The sequence below is a fragment of the Nasonia vitripennis genome, chromosome 5 (assembly GCF_009193385.2).
Source record: "Nasonia vitripennis strain AsymCx chromosome 5, Nvit_psr_1.1, whole genome shotgun sequence".
NCBI lineage: Eukaryota > Metazoa > Arthropoda > Insecta > Hymenoptera > Pteromalidae > Nasonia > Nasonia vitripennis.
Window position 1 is genome coordinate 2203274 of NC_045761.1, and position 15011 is coordinate 2218284.

At 51.8% G+C, this 15011-nt stretch overlaps 1 protein-coding gene across 2 annotated transcripts in view; it reads right to left on the bottom strand.

The window, feature by feature from the left end:
• LOC100122993 overlaps nt 1–15011 on the bottom strand; it is a 69767-nt gene that overhangs the window by 9781 nt on the left and 44975 nt on the right. For both annotated transcript variants that reach the window (XM_016986970.3, XM_031932575.2), the window contains 7 exons: nt 14586–14756; nt 4870–5006; nt 3514–3802; nt 3020–3393; nt 2645–2797; nt 1984–2573; nt 1631–1903 (listed from right to left, as the gene is read on the bottom strand). In XM_016986970.3, the coding sequence (XP_016842459.1) occupies nt 1631–1903; nt 1984–2573; nt 2645–2797; nt 3020–3393; nt 3514–3802; nt 4870–5006; nt 14586–14756 (1987 nt within the window). The remainder of the gene's footprint in view (nt 1–1630; nt 1904–1983; nt 2574–2644; nt 2798–3019; nt 3394–3513; nt 3803–4869; nt 5007–14585; nt 14757–15011) is intronic.

Sequence of the window (15011 nt, forward strand, 5' to 3'; positions counted from 1 at the left end):
CCGTTATTAAGTTCTCCACTATACCTCTCTCGGTGGTCGCAATGAAATCCGAGAGTCCCTAACGATTTTATGCATGTAATACGGATAAGCGCAGTGCCACGTGCTGTAGTCGATTTTCAGACGTAACTCTTGCCCTCTCTCTCTCTTTCTCTGGGTTGTATAGAACGGGATTTGATACGCCGAGTGACTGCTGCTGGTAATGGGAGCTGTTAATTTTAGTTCGCCGCGCGCACGGCTCTGGTGCATACGCGAGAAATCGACCGATTTCGACAGAGATTGTTTCGAGGGCTCATGAAAACGCTGGGTCTCAAAAGTTCGCTGATTAATTTCCGGCTAGAAAATCGGACTGAGAGCCGTAAATTATTTAGACAGTAATTCCGCGCCACAAGCACCTTGAGGTTACGCGCTCGCTGCATGCGTGTATAAATCAAGCGAGAGTGCCGCGTGGCGCAGTGTACAGCGCCCTGCAGGCATTTCGAAAGCGTCGCGCGAATAAAGGGTCAGTACTTTAGAGCGAGTGCTGTTGGCGGCAGAAGGCCAGAGAAAGAGAGAGAGAGAGAGAGAGAGACGCGGGAGATAAAAGGGCACGTCGCGCGACGCGACGCGTAAAATTAAAGCTAGACGCCAGCAGCGTGGAGTACTTTTCCGAATTCTCCAGGCCGCGTGCTTTGCGTTTGACGCTAGCGAAAATGAGAATGTTGCATATAATTGAATTCTGCCGCGACGTTTGTTTATCTTCGCGCGAGACTGGCTTGTGGGAATTTTGCGACTAAGCGGCCGCGACTCGGACGAGTTACTAAGACGCCCCGTAGATTCTTGGCTGGAATAAAAGCAGCCTCGAACGTGCACTCGAAACTTGCTCCGCTATACACACACACACATACGCATTGACGAAACAAGATGAGTCGGTCGGTTAAGGAAGTTCGCCGTCTGGGTAAGCCAGTCTCGATCTCTCCCGGCGACTTGGCGACTCTCGCGGCTGTTTTCCCGGTGTGCCGGCTTCGCGGAGAGCGAGAAAACCTCAAAAGGATGCGGGAGCTTTGACGCCGGTAATGGGAAGACCTTAGCTCCCTTTGCCACACTTGAAGGACGTTAACTTTCCCGGCAGGCGCACAGCAGCGACGCTATTGCGTTGAGCCTTTTTCTTTCTTTCTTTCTTTCTCTCTCTCTCTCTCTCTCTCTCTCTCTCTCTCTCTCTCTCTCTCTCTCGGGGCGGTACAAGGGGGATAATTTCATCTCGTCTCGTCTTTTGCAGGCTCGAAATTGCCTAACAAGAGCGACGCGCCGCGCTACATAAAGAGAGTACATTTTTTAAGCTCTTAATTTTACGACTCTGACGCGATTCCATTCGTCGCGAGCTTTTATCGCCGATAGAAATCTAGCTGTTTCTCCTTTCAGAGCTGCGGAGGGAAAGAGAGAAAAGCTCGAGAATATTGAGAAAGAGGGGAGAGAGGGAGAGAGAGAGAGAGAGAGCCAGAGCATTGAAAGTAAAACCCCCGCGAGCACTTCGCGGCGGCGGCGGAGAACAGCGCTCGCGACGATAAAGTGGAGACGAAAAAGCGAGCTCTCGCGCGGAATAGAAAAGTGCCGCGAGATGAAAATACAGCGTTGTAAATAGGAAGAAACTCGCCTGAGGGCGGTCGTCTCGCTGACGAGGATCTCGATGGTGAGACTGCTGCCGGTCGAGACGAAGCTCTCCCCCAGCGAGCAGGGACGGCTGCTGTTCTGGAAGATCGCGTGGTCGCAGCTCCGCGGCACCTTGTCCTTGCAGTAGCGCGCCAGGAGGGTCGTGTTGCTCGCCAGCCGACTGGCCGCCTGCACGCTGGACTTGCCCGATTTGCCGGACTTGCTGCTGCCCGCCAGCAGCTGGGAGCCCTGCAGCGCCGCCTTCTCGTCCTTCTCGCTGCGGGACGGAGAATCGATTCGTCAGAGCTGCGCCGATGCCATGATAAGTATATGCCGAAACAAGGGTAGAGGGCTTACCAGGAGATGTCGTTGCACTCGGCGGCGGCGAGCGGCATCATCTCGCCGTCCCAGACCTTGAGCGTGGTGGAGCACTCGTCGTCGGCGGCGGGGCTGGGGTAGGCGCCCACGTGGAACTTGAGGATCGAGAGCCAGACGCGGAACTGCGGCTGCGGCAGCACCGGCTGCTGCCGGCCCCACTTGATGTCGGCCTTGGTCGGGAACTTGGGTATGGGCCGCGGCGAGGTCGGAGTCGGGAAGCTGCTGCCCTCGCCGCGCAGGTGGTAGAGGCAGGTGCTGTTCCGGGGCAGCGAGTGCCGCGGCGAGGTGAGCACGCCGCCGGTGTTGCCGCGCAGCCAGAACTCGCAGCGCTTGCTCTTCACGTACGTCGACGAGTTGGCGTCGACGAACTTGACCTGCACGTCCAGCTGGAAGCCGTGGAGCGAGTGCGGCGGCGACGGGTGCAGGAAGGTGCCGTACGGCGAGGTCGTGAACACCACCAGAAGGTCCTTGCCGCTGCTGACGACCTCCGGCAGCGGCTCGCCGCCCCCGCAGAACTTCAGTATCACCGGCTCCATCGTGTTGTAGCCGTCGTAGATGGTCACGTGGTCCTTTAGCGTTTAGGAGGGAGACGAATGAGTGCGTTTTCCAGTCGAATCGATAAGCTTTTGGTTTCTCTTACCTTGACGAGGTCGCAGTCGTTCCAGAGCCGGAGCTCCCGGGGAGGCGGCTCGCCTTGAGTGGGCGGCTTCGATCGCACCGCGATCAACTGACCCCGGGGCTGCCTCACCGATATTAAAGGATGCTTGCCCTCGGGCACTTCGTGCTGCCGAATCTATCGAACGGGATCGCAAAGTTACGTGATTAATTTTGCTCGACAAAGGCCGTATTATTTTGAATTAAAATGAGCTAAGGACTACTACAAAGAGCATCAACGTTGTCGACAAGAAAACTCGTTACGCGACAATTAAAAAGCCCCGCGCGCTGTGTTCTAATTACGGCACACAGATAGCGTTTCTCTGTCCGCGACAGATGTCCCCGAAGCTCCGTGGCTTACCGCGTAGTAGCAGGTGAGATTCCTCGGATAGAGTCCGGGAAAGTTGGGCGACTGCAGTCGGCAGCGCTTCTTGTCGCAGTCGCTGAAGGTCTTGGAGCAGTAGGTGCCGGATATGAGCTCGCCCAAGTACTGCTCGGGGCTGGGCTTCCTCGTAGTCGGCTCGATCTGCGCCGTGGGCGGTGTGCGCGGCGTCGGCGTCATCCTACTCGTCGTCGGCATCGGCGTCGTCTTGCCCAACTTGCCCGAGGCCTTGGACGCTTTTGATGTGGTGCCGCTGCCGCTGCTGCTGCTGTCGTTGGACGCGGTCGTGAAGTTCGAGCTCGGAGATGTCGTAGGACGGCTGCTGCTCGCTGGAGTCGTGGGCTCGGTCACGCCTGCACAAAGGAGCAAAGTTTCGAGAGCTGGTCGGGAAACTCGCGACGACGACGACTGCGGTCTGCGTCGGGCTGGAGAATCGATATATCGGATCCGAGAAATAAGCCTGTGGGACTCACCGACGAAGGGATTCTGATAGCGCACGACGGCGTCTGAGCGCCGGATCATCTTGTAGGCCATGCGAAAGTCGAAATTGAATCCCGTCTGGTCCTTGCTGAGCCTGAGGAGCCGCAGCGTTATCGAGACGGCCGAGGTCTCGCTGTAGTAGATGGCTGGTCCCCGGGACGATCCGCACCAGTGGCCCCCGACGTCCGGCCGATTCGCCTCCGATATCTGGAGCGAGCCGTCCGGGCAGCCTGCCGCCGTGAACGACACGAATTTCCCGAGCGTGAAGCTGTCGAACGTCAGCTGCAATTCCGAGAAGCGAGTGTGTCTTACATCGTTGCTCCATCTACGACTACTGCTGCTATATTATGGGCCTTTGGGGATAGGATACGGGAAAGTTTGCTCTGCGTTATAATCAAAAGCGCGGCGAAAAAAGCATCTTCGAATCGGAACCCCCGATTGAGGGATGACCCAGTTCCGCGGGGAGGAAAGCGCAGAGCGAAAACACGGTCGCGCATAGCTAAAGCTCGCGCATACAAAGCGCGGAAACAGTGCGCACTCTCCGCTCAGCACTTAGCGCGCTCGCAGCTTACATTAGCGAAAAAGAGGAACGCACGGGGGAGAGATCTACTTTGCGCCAGAGACACACGTGCATCTTTACATAACGCGGACGTCGATACTCGATCGTGCGAGGGACTTTCGTAAGTGGGTTAGCCGGGCTGTACATCGGTTTACAAGTTGCCGAGAAAGAATAAGAGATGTGGGTCAATTTCGACGATGCGTGTTCGGCGTTTCGCGCTGATTCCCGACTTTCTGTTTTTGACGAGGCTATATAATCGAGCTTGCGAATCGAGCGCCCGTTGTTCGTTCGGCGGAGCAACGCTGATTAATGGGATATTCCGGAGAGCGATGAAAAGTTTGAAAAGTGAATCATCGCGGCGTTAATTAATTTAAAACGCGATCAAGTGCTGCCCTCTTGCTGCGAGGCCGGAGCCGATTACCTCGCATAACTCGCTCGGTCCTCTCTCCGAAAAGTCCCGTGAGAGAGAATGAATTTCGCTCTCTCGTCGGGCGCGCGCGCGTGGCCTTTGTTTTATTCCTCTCTCGCTATAGCTGCACCAGCAGTTCTTGTTATTATTCTCGCTCGTACGCACCGACGGCGTTATTAAAAAATTCCAGCCTTAATTCCAAAGGGGGATTTCCGCGCCGCTTCAGTTGCCGGAGATTAAAACGGACAGCGCGCGAAACGCGTTTGAAAAGTCGCGGGTGTATGTTTTATTATTTTCCCTTCGATTGGCCTCGTTTGAAACGTATACGGCTCTGCGAATAAGCGCTGTGGGGGAGGAGGAAAGAAGGGATCGAGGCCGTACCTGAACAATATCGCCGAGATCGCCGCCGGGTGCGCTGAACGTGAGCCTGCAGATGTAAGGCACCTTGTCTTCCTTCGGACGATGCAGCTCGAGGTCGTAAGTCTTGCCGACGTCCCCGTAGTACGTTCTGTTGCAGGCTGCAACACAAAGCCACAGGAACACCGTCTCAATCTCAATGCTCTACTTTCCCAAGCCTACTCCCTCGGCTTTTCTCTTATTTCCTCGCCTTTGTTTTTCTGTTTACGCTTTATGGCGTATGCGCCAACCTCTTATCCCGAGGTGCCGCTGCTCGGAGAGAAGCACGTGATTTATGGCGGTTTTTGCCCGATTTAGCGACTGCGCCGCTCGTAACTCTTTCAAAGCTACACACCAGCAGCGGCTTGCTTGCTAATTTTCCGCTGGAGATACCTCGCTCTCGCAAGAAAATTACGTGCACTCGTGTTTTGTTTTCCTTCGTTCGTAGCAGCAGCGTCTACGCGGCGTTATTACAAAATACCGAAAGTTTCAGCGGGAAATTCCAACGGCTCTTCGCGTGAAATCGAACGCTCGAAAATTGAACAATAAACGCGAAATATTTTCGAGACAGCCACGTGGCTCATCTGCTTTTTCATTTCGCCGCGACGCGCGCATCGCCTCGGCGTTTACGGCCTGCTGGCATGCGGCGGCATTCGATGCCGGCGAGTAAAACTTTATCGCGATGAATCCGCAGCGGGTCAAGATGACCCGGCGAGATAGCCATCGCAATTTTCGCTACTGCATATAATTCCATAAAAGTTAACTGGCCGTCCGAGATAAGAAAGTTGTGTGCTCTCGACTGTGCGTCAGCTCGGTTAGAATACGGAGAGAATAGTTGTTGAGAAAATCTCTCGGACTCTCTGATTATAAACAATCGATCGCGTCGGCGAAAATTGGTTTAGGCGGCACGCGATCGAGCGCGTCCCTCTCTCGATAAAACGGAATTAAAACTCACGCGACGAGCACTCGATGAAAGGGTCGCTTTCTCGATCCTCCGATGAAATCTAACGGACTTACGTATTGAGGGCTTCCTTCGAATCGGGCTTGTTACGTCGCGTCTCGCGTCGTACGGCTTCGTCAAAGTTTCAAAACCTACTCCGCCCAACTTACGACTTCCCAGTTGATGCACTAGCATAAGACCGCGGGTAAGTACTTGAGTACACGTATTGCAAAGCCGTCAATCCGAAACAGCTACATGGCCTGTATCAACGTTGACGCAAGGAAAGCACCGCAATCAGTCCCAAATGAAAAAGAAACCTCGACGCGTGCATTAGTCACCGCATTCTCGCGCATTGCACACACGACGGCATATACGATAAACAGGGAAATGCAGATCGGCGTGTATCATCGCGGGGAAGCTCGGCGACACAGGCCGAAGGCCGACAATAGCTGGCCGGATTCCTGGCCGTTGCCGGGGCTACAGAACCGCGCGCTCGCTATATACCACTGCAGCGCAGCGCAAAGGCACAGCGATGGGGGCACTCGAGCTGCTTCACCGCGCCAGTAGAGTGCGGCAGACCTCGACGCCGTCGATGGGATTCCCCGCTTCCGCGGAATTATCGGACTCGTGTTCGTCTAATCTCACCGCCGCTGCTGCTGCTCGAGCAACTACTCTTATGGAATTGCGGATGCGATCGATTCCGCGGTATCGAGGTGATTTCAGATTATAATAATGCGCGTATTCCAGGATTCAAAAAGCCCGCGCTGGAATAAAAGATCGAGCTCGCAAACGCGCGGATACAGAGTCAAAGACAGAGAGAGAGAGAGAGAGAGAGAGAGAGAGAGAGAGAGAGAAAGAGAGAGAGAGAGAGAGAGAGAGAGAGAGAGAAAGAGAGAGAGCGCCGAGATAAGTGTCGGCAGCAGCTAAAGAAAAGCGAGATAAAGCAGTTTGTTTGATGTGGCTGACTTTGCACAGGCGAGCGACATTTCTATCGTCGAAAAAAACCGCTCGTGCATTACCTCGCGAAGATTTTTTTTCGTCGACTCTCGCCACGAGCCGCAAAGCCAGACGCGACTGACTGGCATCGTGAACATGTGTGTGTCGACTCGAAAAGGACGTGCAAACTTCTCGGTTTTTTATTCGCCGCATTATGTCGCGCTGATTCCACGCGCGCGGCAGTCGCGCGTCTGAAAGGGTGGAAGCGAGCGCGCATCGAAAACAAAATGCCGTCTGAGCGCGCGAGTTCTGTACGGCATTGAAAGTTTTTCCGCCGCGTTCGTCAAAGCCTTCCGCTGAATGGGGAGGCGTAAACGCGTGTCTTTGGATTCGAGCTGGTGGAAAATATAATTTTGAATGGCGCGACTTTAACAATCTTCTTGTGCATCAGCCAGGACATAGACGTCTATCATTATCCGATGTGCAGCTACGTCGAGGGAGAGGCAAAGTATTGATGATCGCTCACTCTCTCCGTTAGCCGGATAATTATAGCCATGAGGCTTTCATTCGACTCGAGACCAGCGTGTGTCCGACCAATTTCGCACTCGCTCCACTGAGCTCTCCCTCTGACCGACTTCCATCACGTCCCTTTTGACCGGCGCGGGAACGATGACCCCGAGACAAGATTGCTCCAATTAAGGGAGAAACTCGAGCGCGCTGTTCGGATAATTCGGCCGATTGCTCGATACGCGTACGCGGTTTTATATATCTGATCCGATTAGTTCAGTCATCGCTCTTCTGCTTTGAAATCTTCTTGTCTATGTCGTCATTGGCTGAAATGGAAGCTCGAGAATAACCAGAGTCGAAAACGGATGGTTTCTCGATTCTCGAGAGACCAAGGACGAAAGTAGGCTCGCGAGCAAATTCCACGCACGTACATCCCTCGTAGTAACCGAGAAGTCGCTTTATGCATCCCGAGCAAAAACAGCGAACACTATCGCGGTAAAAGTATCGAAATTCAGCGGAAGAAACAGCCACTTCTCGCAACCAAGTACGAATTCTCCGAAGAGCGATATCCTCCGCCCGCAAGTGCTGAAAATTTCAAGCTTCTTCGCAGCCCCGGAGTATAACGAACGATCCCCCAAAGGCGGAGCAAACAATCGCAAGCCCTGCGAGTAATAGGCTGCAGCTTGACTCCTTTTCATTTTTCTTACCCAAAGCTCTATATATATTATCCTCCGAACTTTCTCTCTCTCTCTCTCTCTCCCCAACCGTCTGCTCTCGCTTTTCGATCCGCGCACTCGCGCGCATACATTACACCCAGGCGCAGCTCGGCCACCTGCGCGCGGCCCACGAAGAATGGAGATCCGGCAAATAAGACGGAAAGACAAAGAGAGAGAGAGGGGGGGGGGGGTCCGGAGTTTTCTCCCGCGCGCTAGCTGCTCTGGCTCTTAAAATATAAGGAACTTTTCGGGCTAGGAGATTTATAAACATTTGAGAACTTTGCGCGCTCGCTCTTCTCTCTCTGAATTCGTTCGTTTGAGATTCGCGCGCGGTGTGTTTTTTTCAAAAGAGAGAGCGAGGGGGGGGGCAATAAGTACACAACTTTTTTCAAACTTCCGCGTTTAGTCCAACACGAGCGAACGAACTCGCGCGCTGTACGGAATCGCTACGAAACGTCTCATTAAGCGTGAAGAAGAGCCGTTCTGTACATCTAGGTGTACTCTTGAACTTCCTTCGCGTTTGCTCGAGTCCTCTCGTGTATTCAATTAACCGAAGCTCGTTATGCTGCGCCTCGTGCGTCCGTGTACACCGAAGAGATTCGCGATACACAGCGGCGCGAAAGTTGGCGCGCTCGCATCGCACGGGGCAAAAATTCAAATCCGCTCTCTCTATATTAATTCAGGCTTTCAGAGAGGGACAAATCTCGTAAATTCAGAAGAGAGACAGTAGGGCGGCCGTCCCTCGTATAATTGAGTCATTGTGTAAGCTCGCGCGAGCAAACGGCGTTTCATACTCGGTTAGGGTCTTGCGCCGCGGCGAATTTGCATTTATGCCGCGTATAACGCTCTCGCGTAATCCCGGGCCCCGCGAAGAGAGAGACTACGTGCTTGTCAAAGCCTCGCGCAAGCTGCTTAGTACGTCGTCGCCGGCCGCGTTTATTTTGCTCGGAGCTGCAGTATCTAGGAGCGGACGGTTTACGGGAGATTCGCCGAGTAAATACGCGCGGCCGTTTGCATAAGTCGTTATCCCGCTACGGATATGGCCCCGTCGATCCTTCCGACTTGGCAAATATGAGAGGGAGAGCGATCGAATCGCTTTCCGATGAGCCGAGGCACAGCCGCTCGATTCGATATGCCGACGAGCTGCTAAGCAAGCGTGTAAGGTAGCGACAAATATTTTCGTGCCGCGCGATAGAAACGTCGCGGCTTGTTTGGCTTCGGTAATGGATTTCCGAGCGTTACATGGCTCGGGGCTACGCGGGGAATAAAAATCATTTCATTAGCGAGTCGAGTGGTCCGCGTACAGTACTACTGCGGATGGAGATACGGCGTGAGTTTATTAAATCGATTAATTTCCTGCGACGCTGCCGGGACTAAAAACGCTCCTCCAGGGCTTTTCCGGCTCTCTCTCCGACTGCGAACATAAAGTTTTTCTCCCGGGCATTCACGTCACGAGCAATTGTTCGTGCGGCCGAAAAGTTACGGCTTCAAAGTAAAATTTAACAATTTATATTGCGTGACAAGCTTTGTTCTCCGCGAAGCTTTCTTTTAATTACGTTCGCGTTAATTTATTTCACTAAAAGCATGATACGCGCGCCGAGATGCGGCCCACAAAAAACTCGCAAGTGTGTATCAGCCCCGGGGAAATTACAGCTGTATTTGTCGGTTTGATTTGCTCGTGCTTGCGCGTCGCGCGGCAATATTGAAACGTTCAAACTTTCGCTTTTAATTCGTCCTGCCTGGACGAGCTCCGGCAGCCGAGATAACTGGAAAACGAACTTTTTTATCGAACTCACCGACGCTCGGATTGTTGTTGTGCTTCGGGCTATTCGCTCGCTTGCGTTCTCAGAATCGCGAATAATGTTTGATAAAGAGCGAAGGGAAAGAGTCTCTGACAGAGACGAACTTCAGCTCTCGCGCCTCATTTAAAGCATTCGGGGCAGTCGGGCTCTTATCATTCTCACGCCTCAGAAGTCGGAAATTCATTTTCCCCGCGAGCCCATGCAATATGCAAGCGCATGAAAAACAGCGCAGAGAGAGAGAGAGAGAGAGAGAGAGAGAGGCGACCAAAATGAAATCGTAATAAATAACGAGGCGGAGCCGCCGCGCGGTTTTCTTTCAATTTTCGCCGCCTGGAATTCCAAATGTCTGCTCCATGTATACGAGACTACAGTCGGGGTCACTGTAGCCGTTAAAATAACGCCGGCCTGCGGTAAGAATTGGAGCGCGAAATCCCCGACAGCGGCCTCGCGAAATGGACTCTCTCGTCTTTCTGTGTAGTATGCTTCTTTTTTCGGCCGCTGCTTCATTTTCCCTCTCTCTATCTCGCGCGCGGGTGTAGCTCGCGTATAAGGGTAAGGAGCGAGTAAAAACGGGATCGTTTTAATTCCATTAAGCTCGCGGAAGAGTCGAGAGGAGCAAGAGGGGGGAGAGAATCCGGGACTGCGAATTTTTAATGAAAAGAGGGCATGTAGCACTTTGCTTGGAGCTCTTTGCGCCGGGCGAGGAGCTAGCGTTAACGGAATAAATAGCGCCGTCAATTTCACGCGCGTCGAGCTTGCGGCTTTGAGGATTAGTTGCGAGTTTTCCGTTTTATCGCGGGCTAATAAGCCTCGTGTATTATGTTATACTGTTGTGTCTATTATAGAGACGGACATCGACAAAGTTACTTACATCAAGGGACTATACTTTTCAAACTTTTATTTAATATCGCCAAAATTGAAACGCCGGAGTCGAGCGCGCAAATGTCACGCGACCCAGTTTCATTCAGCCGCTGCTGCCGTATACTCATTTTCATATAGAAAATACACAACTTTTTTATCCGCCCATATTTGACTCTCTCTTCCTCTCTACATCCGGTATTAGCGGGGATCAAAGGCTTCGCATTATTTTTTTCCGTACTTCGGCGCGCGGAAGTATTGGTTTTGCAGTTATCAGCCGGTGAAGTAGGTCGTGGAGCACGTTTTCGAAAAGAGAGCAAGCAACGACCGCATTAGGCAGTTTTTGTATAGACCACCAAAAATATCTCCTTTTCATGACTAAGAATATCGCAGTATAATCATTCGATGGGTATACGCGCAGCAGCAGGTCAAACAGTCGACACAGAGAGGGAGAGCCGGCAAGAGGCTCTCGCAAGCGAGAGAAGCCACACACGTCCCGAACACAGGGTCTATACATCCCATTTGCGAACTCGAGGCTGCAGAATAGCGAATGGAGAATGGCGCGCTGTAAAGGAGCCGTCCTCGATTGAAGCTCGGATTGATGACCTCTCCGCCTCTGTCTGCCGTTGCGCAGTAGAAGCGAACTATAGGATGTGTTATTCCGTTTGATGCCCTGCGCAATCATCGCAAATGCGTTCGGCTGCAGTCGCTGCGAATTTTCGCAGTTCCTAAATAAAAGTCTGCGGCCCTCGCATCGGTATTAGCGCGCGCCCACGTGTGTATGAATGCCACAGTCCAAACCCTTGGCTGCTCGCCAATTCTCTCCGGATCTCTCCCCAAAAAGGCCGCGCGCGCTCACGAACTTTCTATATCTTATCATAGATATAAACATACATCGAGAGAGCGTACACAGGTCCAAAGTCCCTTTAAGCTCGGTCTACATGTTCTTGCACGTACAAGCGGCGTATACATGTATGGGTGCAGCACAGAGCGCGATAAAGTGTATAAGCGGTGTGCGGCCGAGCAAAGGAACAGCGCTGCAAACTTTCCTCGTCGATGTGTTTGCGTGGGTGCGAGTATATACGGATCGTACGTGCTCTGGTGTGTACACGTATACCCAACGCGCGCGCGATATCAATTTTCGAGAGTCGATAAATCAAGCGGTCAGCGGCTGCACTGCTTTCACGATTCCGCGCACCATCGGATTTGTTCGCGTCTCTCTCTCTCTCTCTCTCTCTCTCTTATCTCTGCTGTTTTTTTTTTTTCGTTCGTCGTTCGTTCGTTCACCCGGTTTCTCGCTCCTCTATTTGCGGTCGCGCGATCGATACACTCCGTGTTTTCCTCGATTTCTCGCGGCTGTGAAATTTGGCAAGCAAGCGCGACCGTTATGTAGGTATAGGTATATACGTAGCTGCAGGAACGGGAGACTGATTGACTCGGGTTTTAATAATAGATTTCGTCGCGCGGGCAGTCAATTAGTTTGATTAGCGCTGTTTGATTGCCGGAATATCTCACCGCGAATTTTGATCGATGGAGAGCGATTAATTTTACTCGTAGGCTCGAATGAAATGGTAGCTATTTATCCGAAACTTATTAAAATTTTACGCTCTGACGTACGAGTAGCTGCAGGACAGCCTCGATTCCGAATAGATTGCCCGCTCTGGACGAAAGTGGGACGCGTATGTTCATTGTCAACTCGCGGGTTTTTATCAAGGCTTCGTATTAAATATTAAAAGACAATGGAATCGATATGCATTTTTCATAATACCTATATATAAAATCCAAGGAAAATATACATCCGCTTTCAGAAAACACGACGACCCCGCGAGGAAAGCAGAAACACACTCAATAGAGCTTGATGAAACGTCACGTCTCCCGATATATACACTCGCGGCTGAGCGGAATGAGTTCGATACTAATACGCCGCTATACACGTTTTCCACGCGACGAGCAATATCCGATGGGGCTAATTAAGACTCGCGCGTATATCTGCAATTAGCGAGCTCTTTGTTTTTGTGTCTGGATCGAAGCGACGCGAAGACGCGATTGATTTTATACACGCGACTTTCATCACGCGAGAGCTCGTATCGATTTTATTTTACTAATTTCACGCATGTTCATCGGAGTCTCTTGCGGAAATACTTCTGAATTAATACGCGCTCGACTAATTTCGAGCTGTACAAAGACTAAGTTTTTCCCCTCGCATAACGCCGACGACGCGGCCTCGTTTCCTTTGCTGTATGACTTTCTTTGCACACCGCGATATCAGCTCTCTCTCTCTCTCTCTCGTAGAAGTTTCGCAATTAATGGATTGAAATTTGTCGCGATTAAAGATAAAATTTAATACGAAAATCAGCGAAATACACCGAATTACAGCGTCTCGAAAAGGACCGCCGAGTCTCCCTTGCGCAAACATTTCGTGGTCGAATCAAGCGGCTCTTTTCCCTCTTGGAAAATTGCTCCGCGCGCACGAGAAGCTCTCTATTTCTCCGAGCGAGGAAGCTCGTTCGACTGCCAAAACAGGATTAGAGCGAGGCGGACCTTTTCTTATTCCCTTCAATGGCTCGGCTTGTTTTAAAGTTCTCAATAGGTGGCCCGTATCGAATGAACGAGGAACAATGGGCACCAGTTGGATTCGGCAAGTAGCCTTCGCAAATATTTCTTACGTAATGTAAGGTCGGCTGCAGCTTCGGGACTCTGGATTTAAAAGCCCGGAGTATTGGAAAAGTTCGCCGCTGCCTTAGTTTTTCGGGCTCTCAGTCGCGAGTAGTGAGCTGCGGGTTTAGTCAGCCGCGACCCGGACTACTTATTGCTTTTGAAAAATGTAACGACGACGAAACCGGACACGAGCCGTGGTGTACATTCGATAAAGCAATTTGAAAACGAATCGTATATCGAGTACGAGCCAATGGAAAATTCCCCCATTCCGCATAGCGCGCGAGTACACACGCACGCAATTGAAGCATTGTTTTGCGCCGCGGCGCAGCTCGAATTTTAATCCGTGCGTCGCTCTCCAGCCCAAAAGACACGCAGGAGGGATGAATCCCCGACGAGTTTTTGATGACCGAGAGAGAGAGAGAGCGGCCGTATCGCTGCCGCGATTAATTGTTTTTCGCGCCCCCGCGGCCGCATCAATCTCAAATCGTCCGTCGCGCGCGAACACTGCTATATGGGATATATATATAGTATGTACAGCCGATGAATTATATCGTCGGCTGCCGCTGAAAGCCGGCAACGCGCTGCTGTTCTCTGTGTATGTGCTTGTGTGTGAGTAAGCGACATAAACACGCGAGCCTCCGGAGCTATTTATCTTGTGTTTATGTGGCTGTCTCGGCTTTTTCTCGACTCGCGATCGTATAGAGCGAGGAAAATTAGACGGAAGTTGCCGAGACTCGCGCAGCTCGATAAGGCGCAGCTTGATATGTTTTCCTCGGCTTTTGATGTCTTGATAAATCTTTCCGTTTTTTATCTGTTTGCCTCCCGGATGATCGAGTGCTGGACAGGGCTATCGCGCGAATTTGTAAACAAAGCCTCGGTTATCCATTTATAAGTTAACACCTTTTTCCGGGCGAATAACACGGTGAATCATTCGCTTTTATTGTTTTTTTTTCACGTTCCACTGGGCTCATTTACGCGACACGGTGTTTGTGTAGTACGGATGGCTAATCGGTTGAAAATATTGTTTCGAAGCCTCGTCGATCGCCTGCACCCGTGTATTGATAATCCGTGGGTATTCACTGGGCATGAAAACAACAAGCTCTCACTCTCTCCCTCGTATAAAACGCGGTAATAAGAGCTTTGTTCGCCTTATCAAAGACAACCAATTAAGGTCTTCTCCTCGTTAAGCGAGATAGGGAGAGAGAGAGAGAGCACTCTCGTCGTCATTAAAGGGAAAAAGAGCAGCAGGCAGACTGGAAAAAAGAGAAGGAATTTTCTACTCACGCGAGCACTGCTGTTGTTCATCGCTTTTATCGCCGCAATCGTCGACGAGATTGCAGACCTTATTAAGACCGATGCAGCGGCCGTTGGAGCACTGGAACTCGCTCTGCCGGCAGGACAGCCCCGGCGTCAGCAGCGCGACGAGGATACCGCTGTAAAGGATCCAGCATGAACCTGCAATTAGAGAAAAAGGGAAAACAATCCGTTATTTTCTCTCGCTTACTCTCTGTCTTTAGACAGGCTGAAAACGCAAATGTATGCTCGTGCGCGAATCCTTTTCGTTTGCTCTGGGGGGATGATTCGATTACGAATACACACACTCGTACGCGCAGTGGTATGAGCTGGCTTTTATGCGAAGTTTAATTAAATCCCCGGAACAATTAGGCCGTTTCTTCAGCCTAGAGACCGATAACTTTATCCGTCACTCGG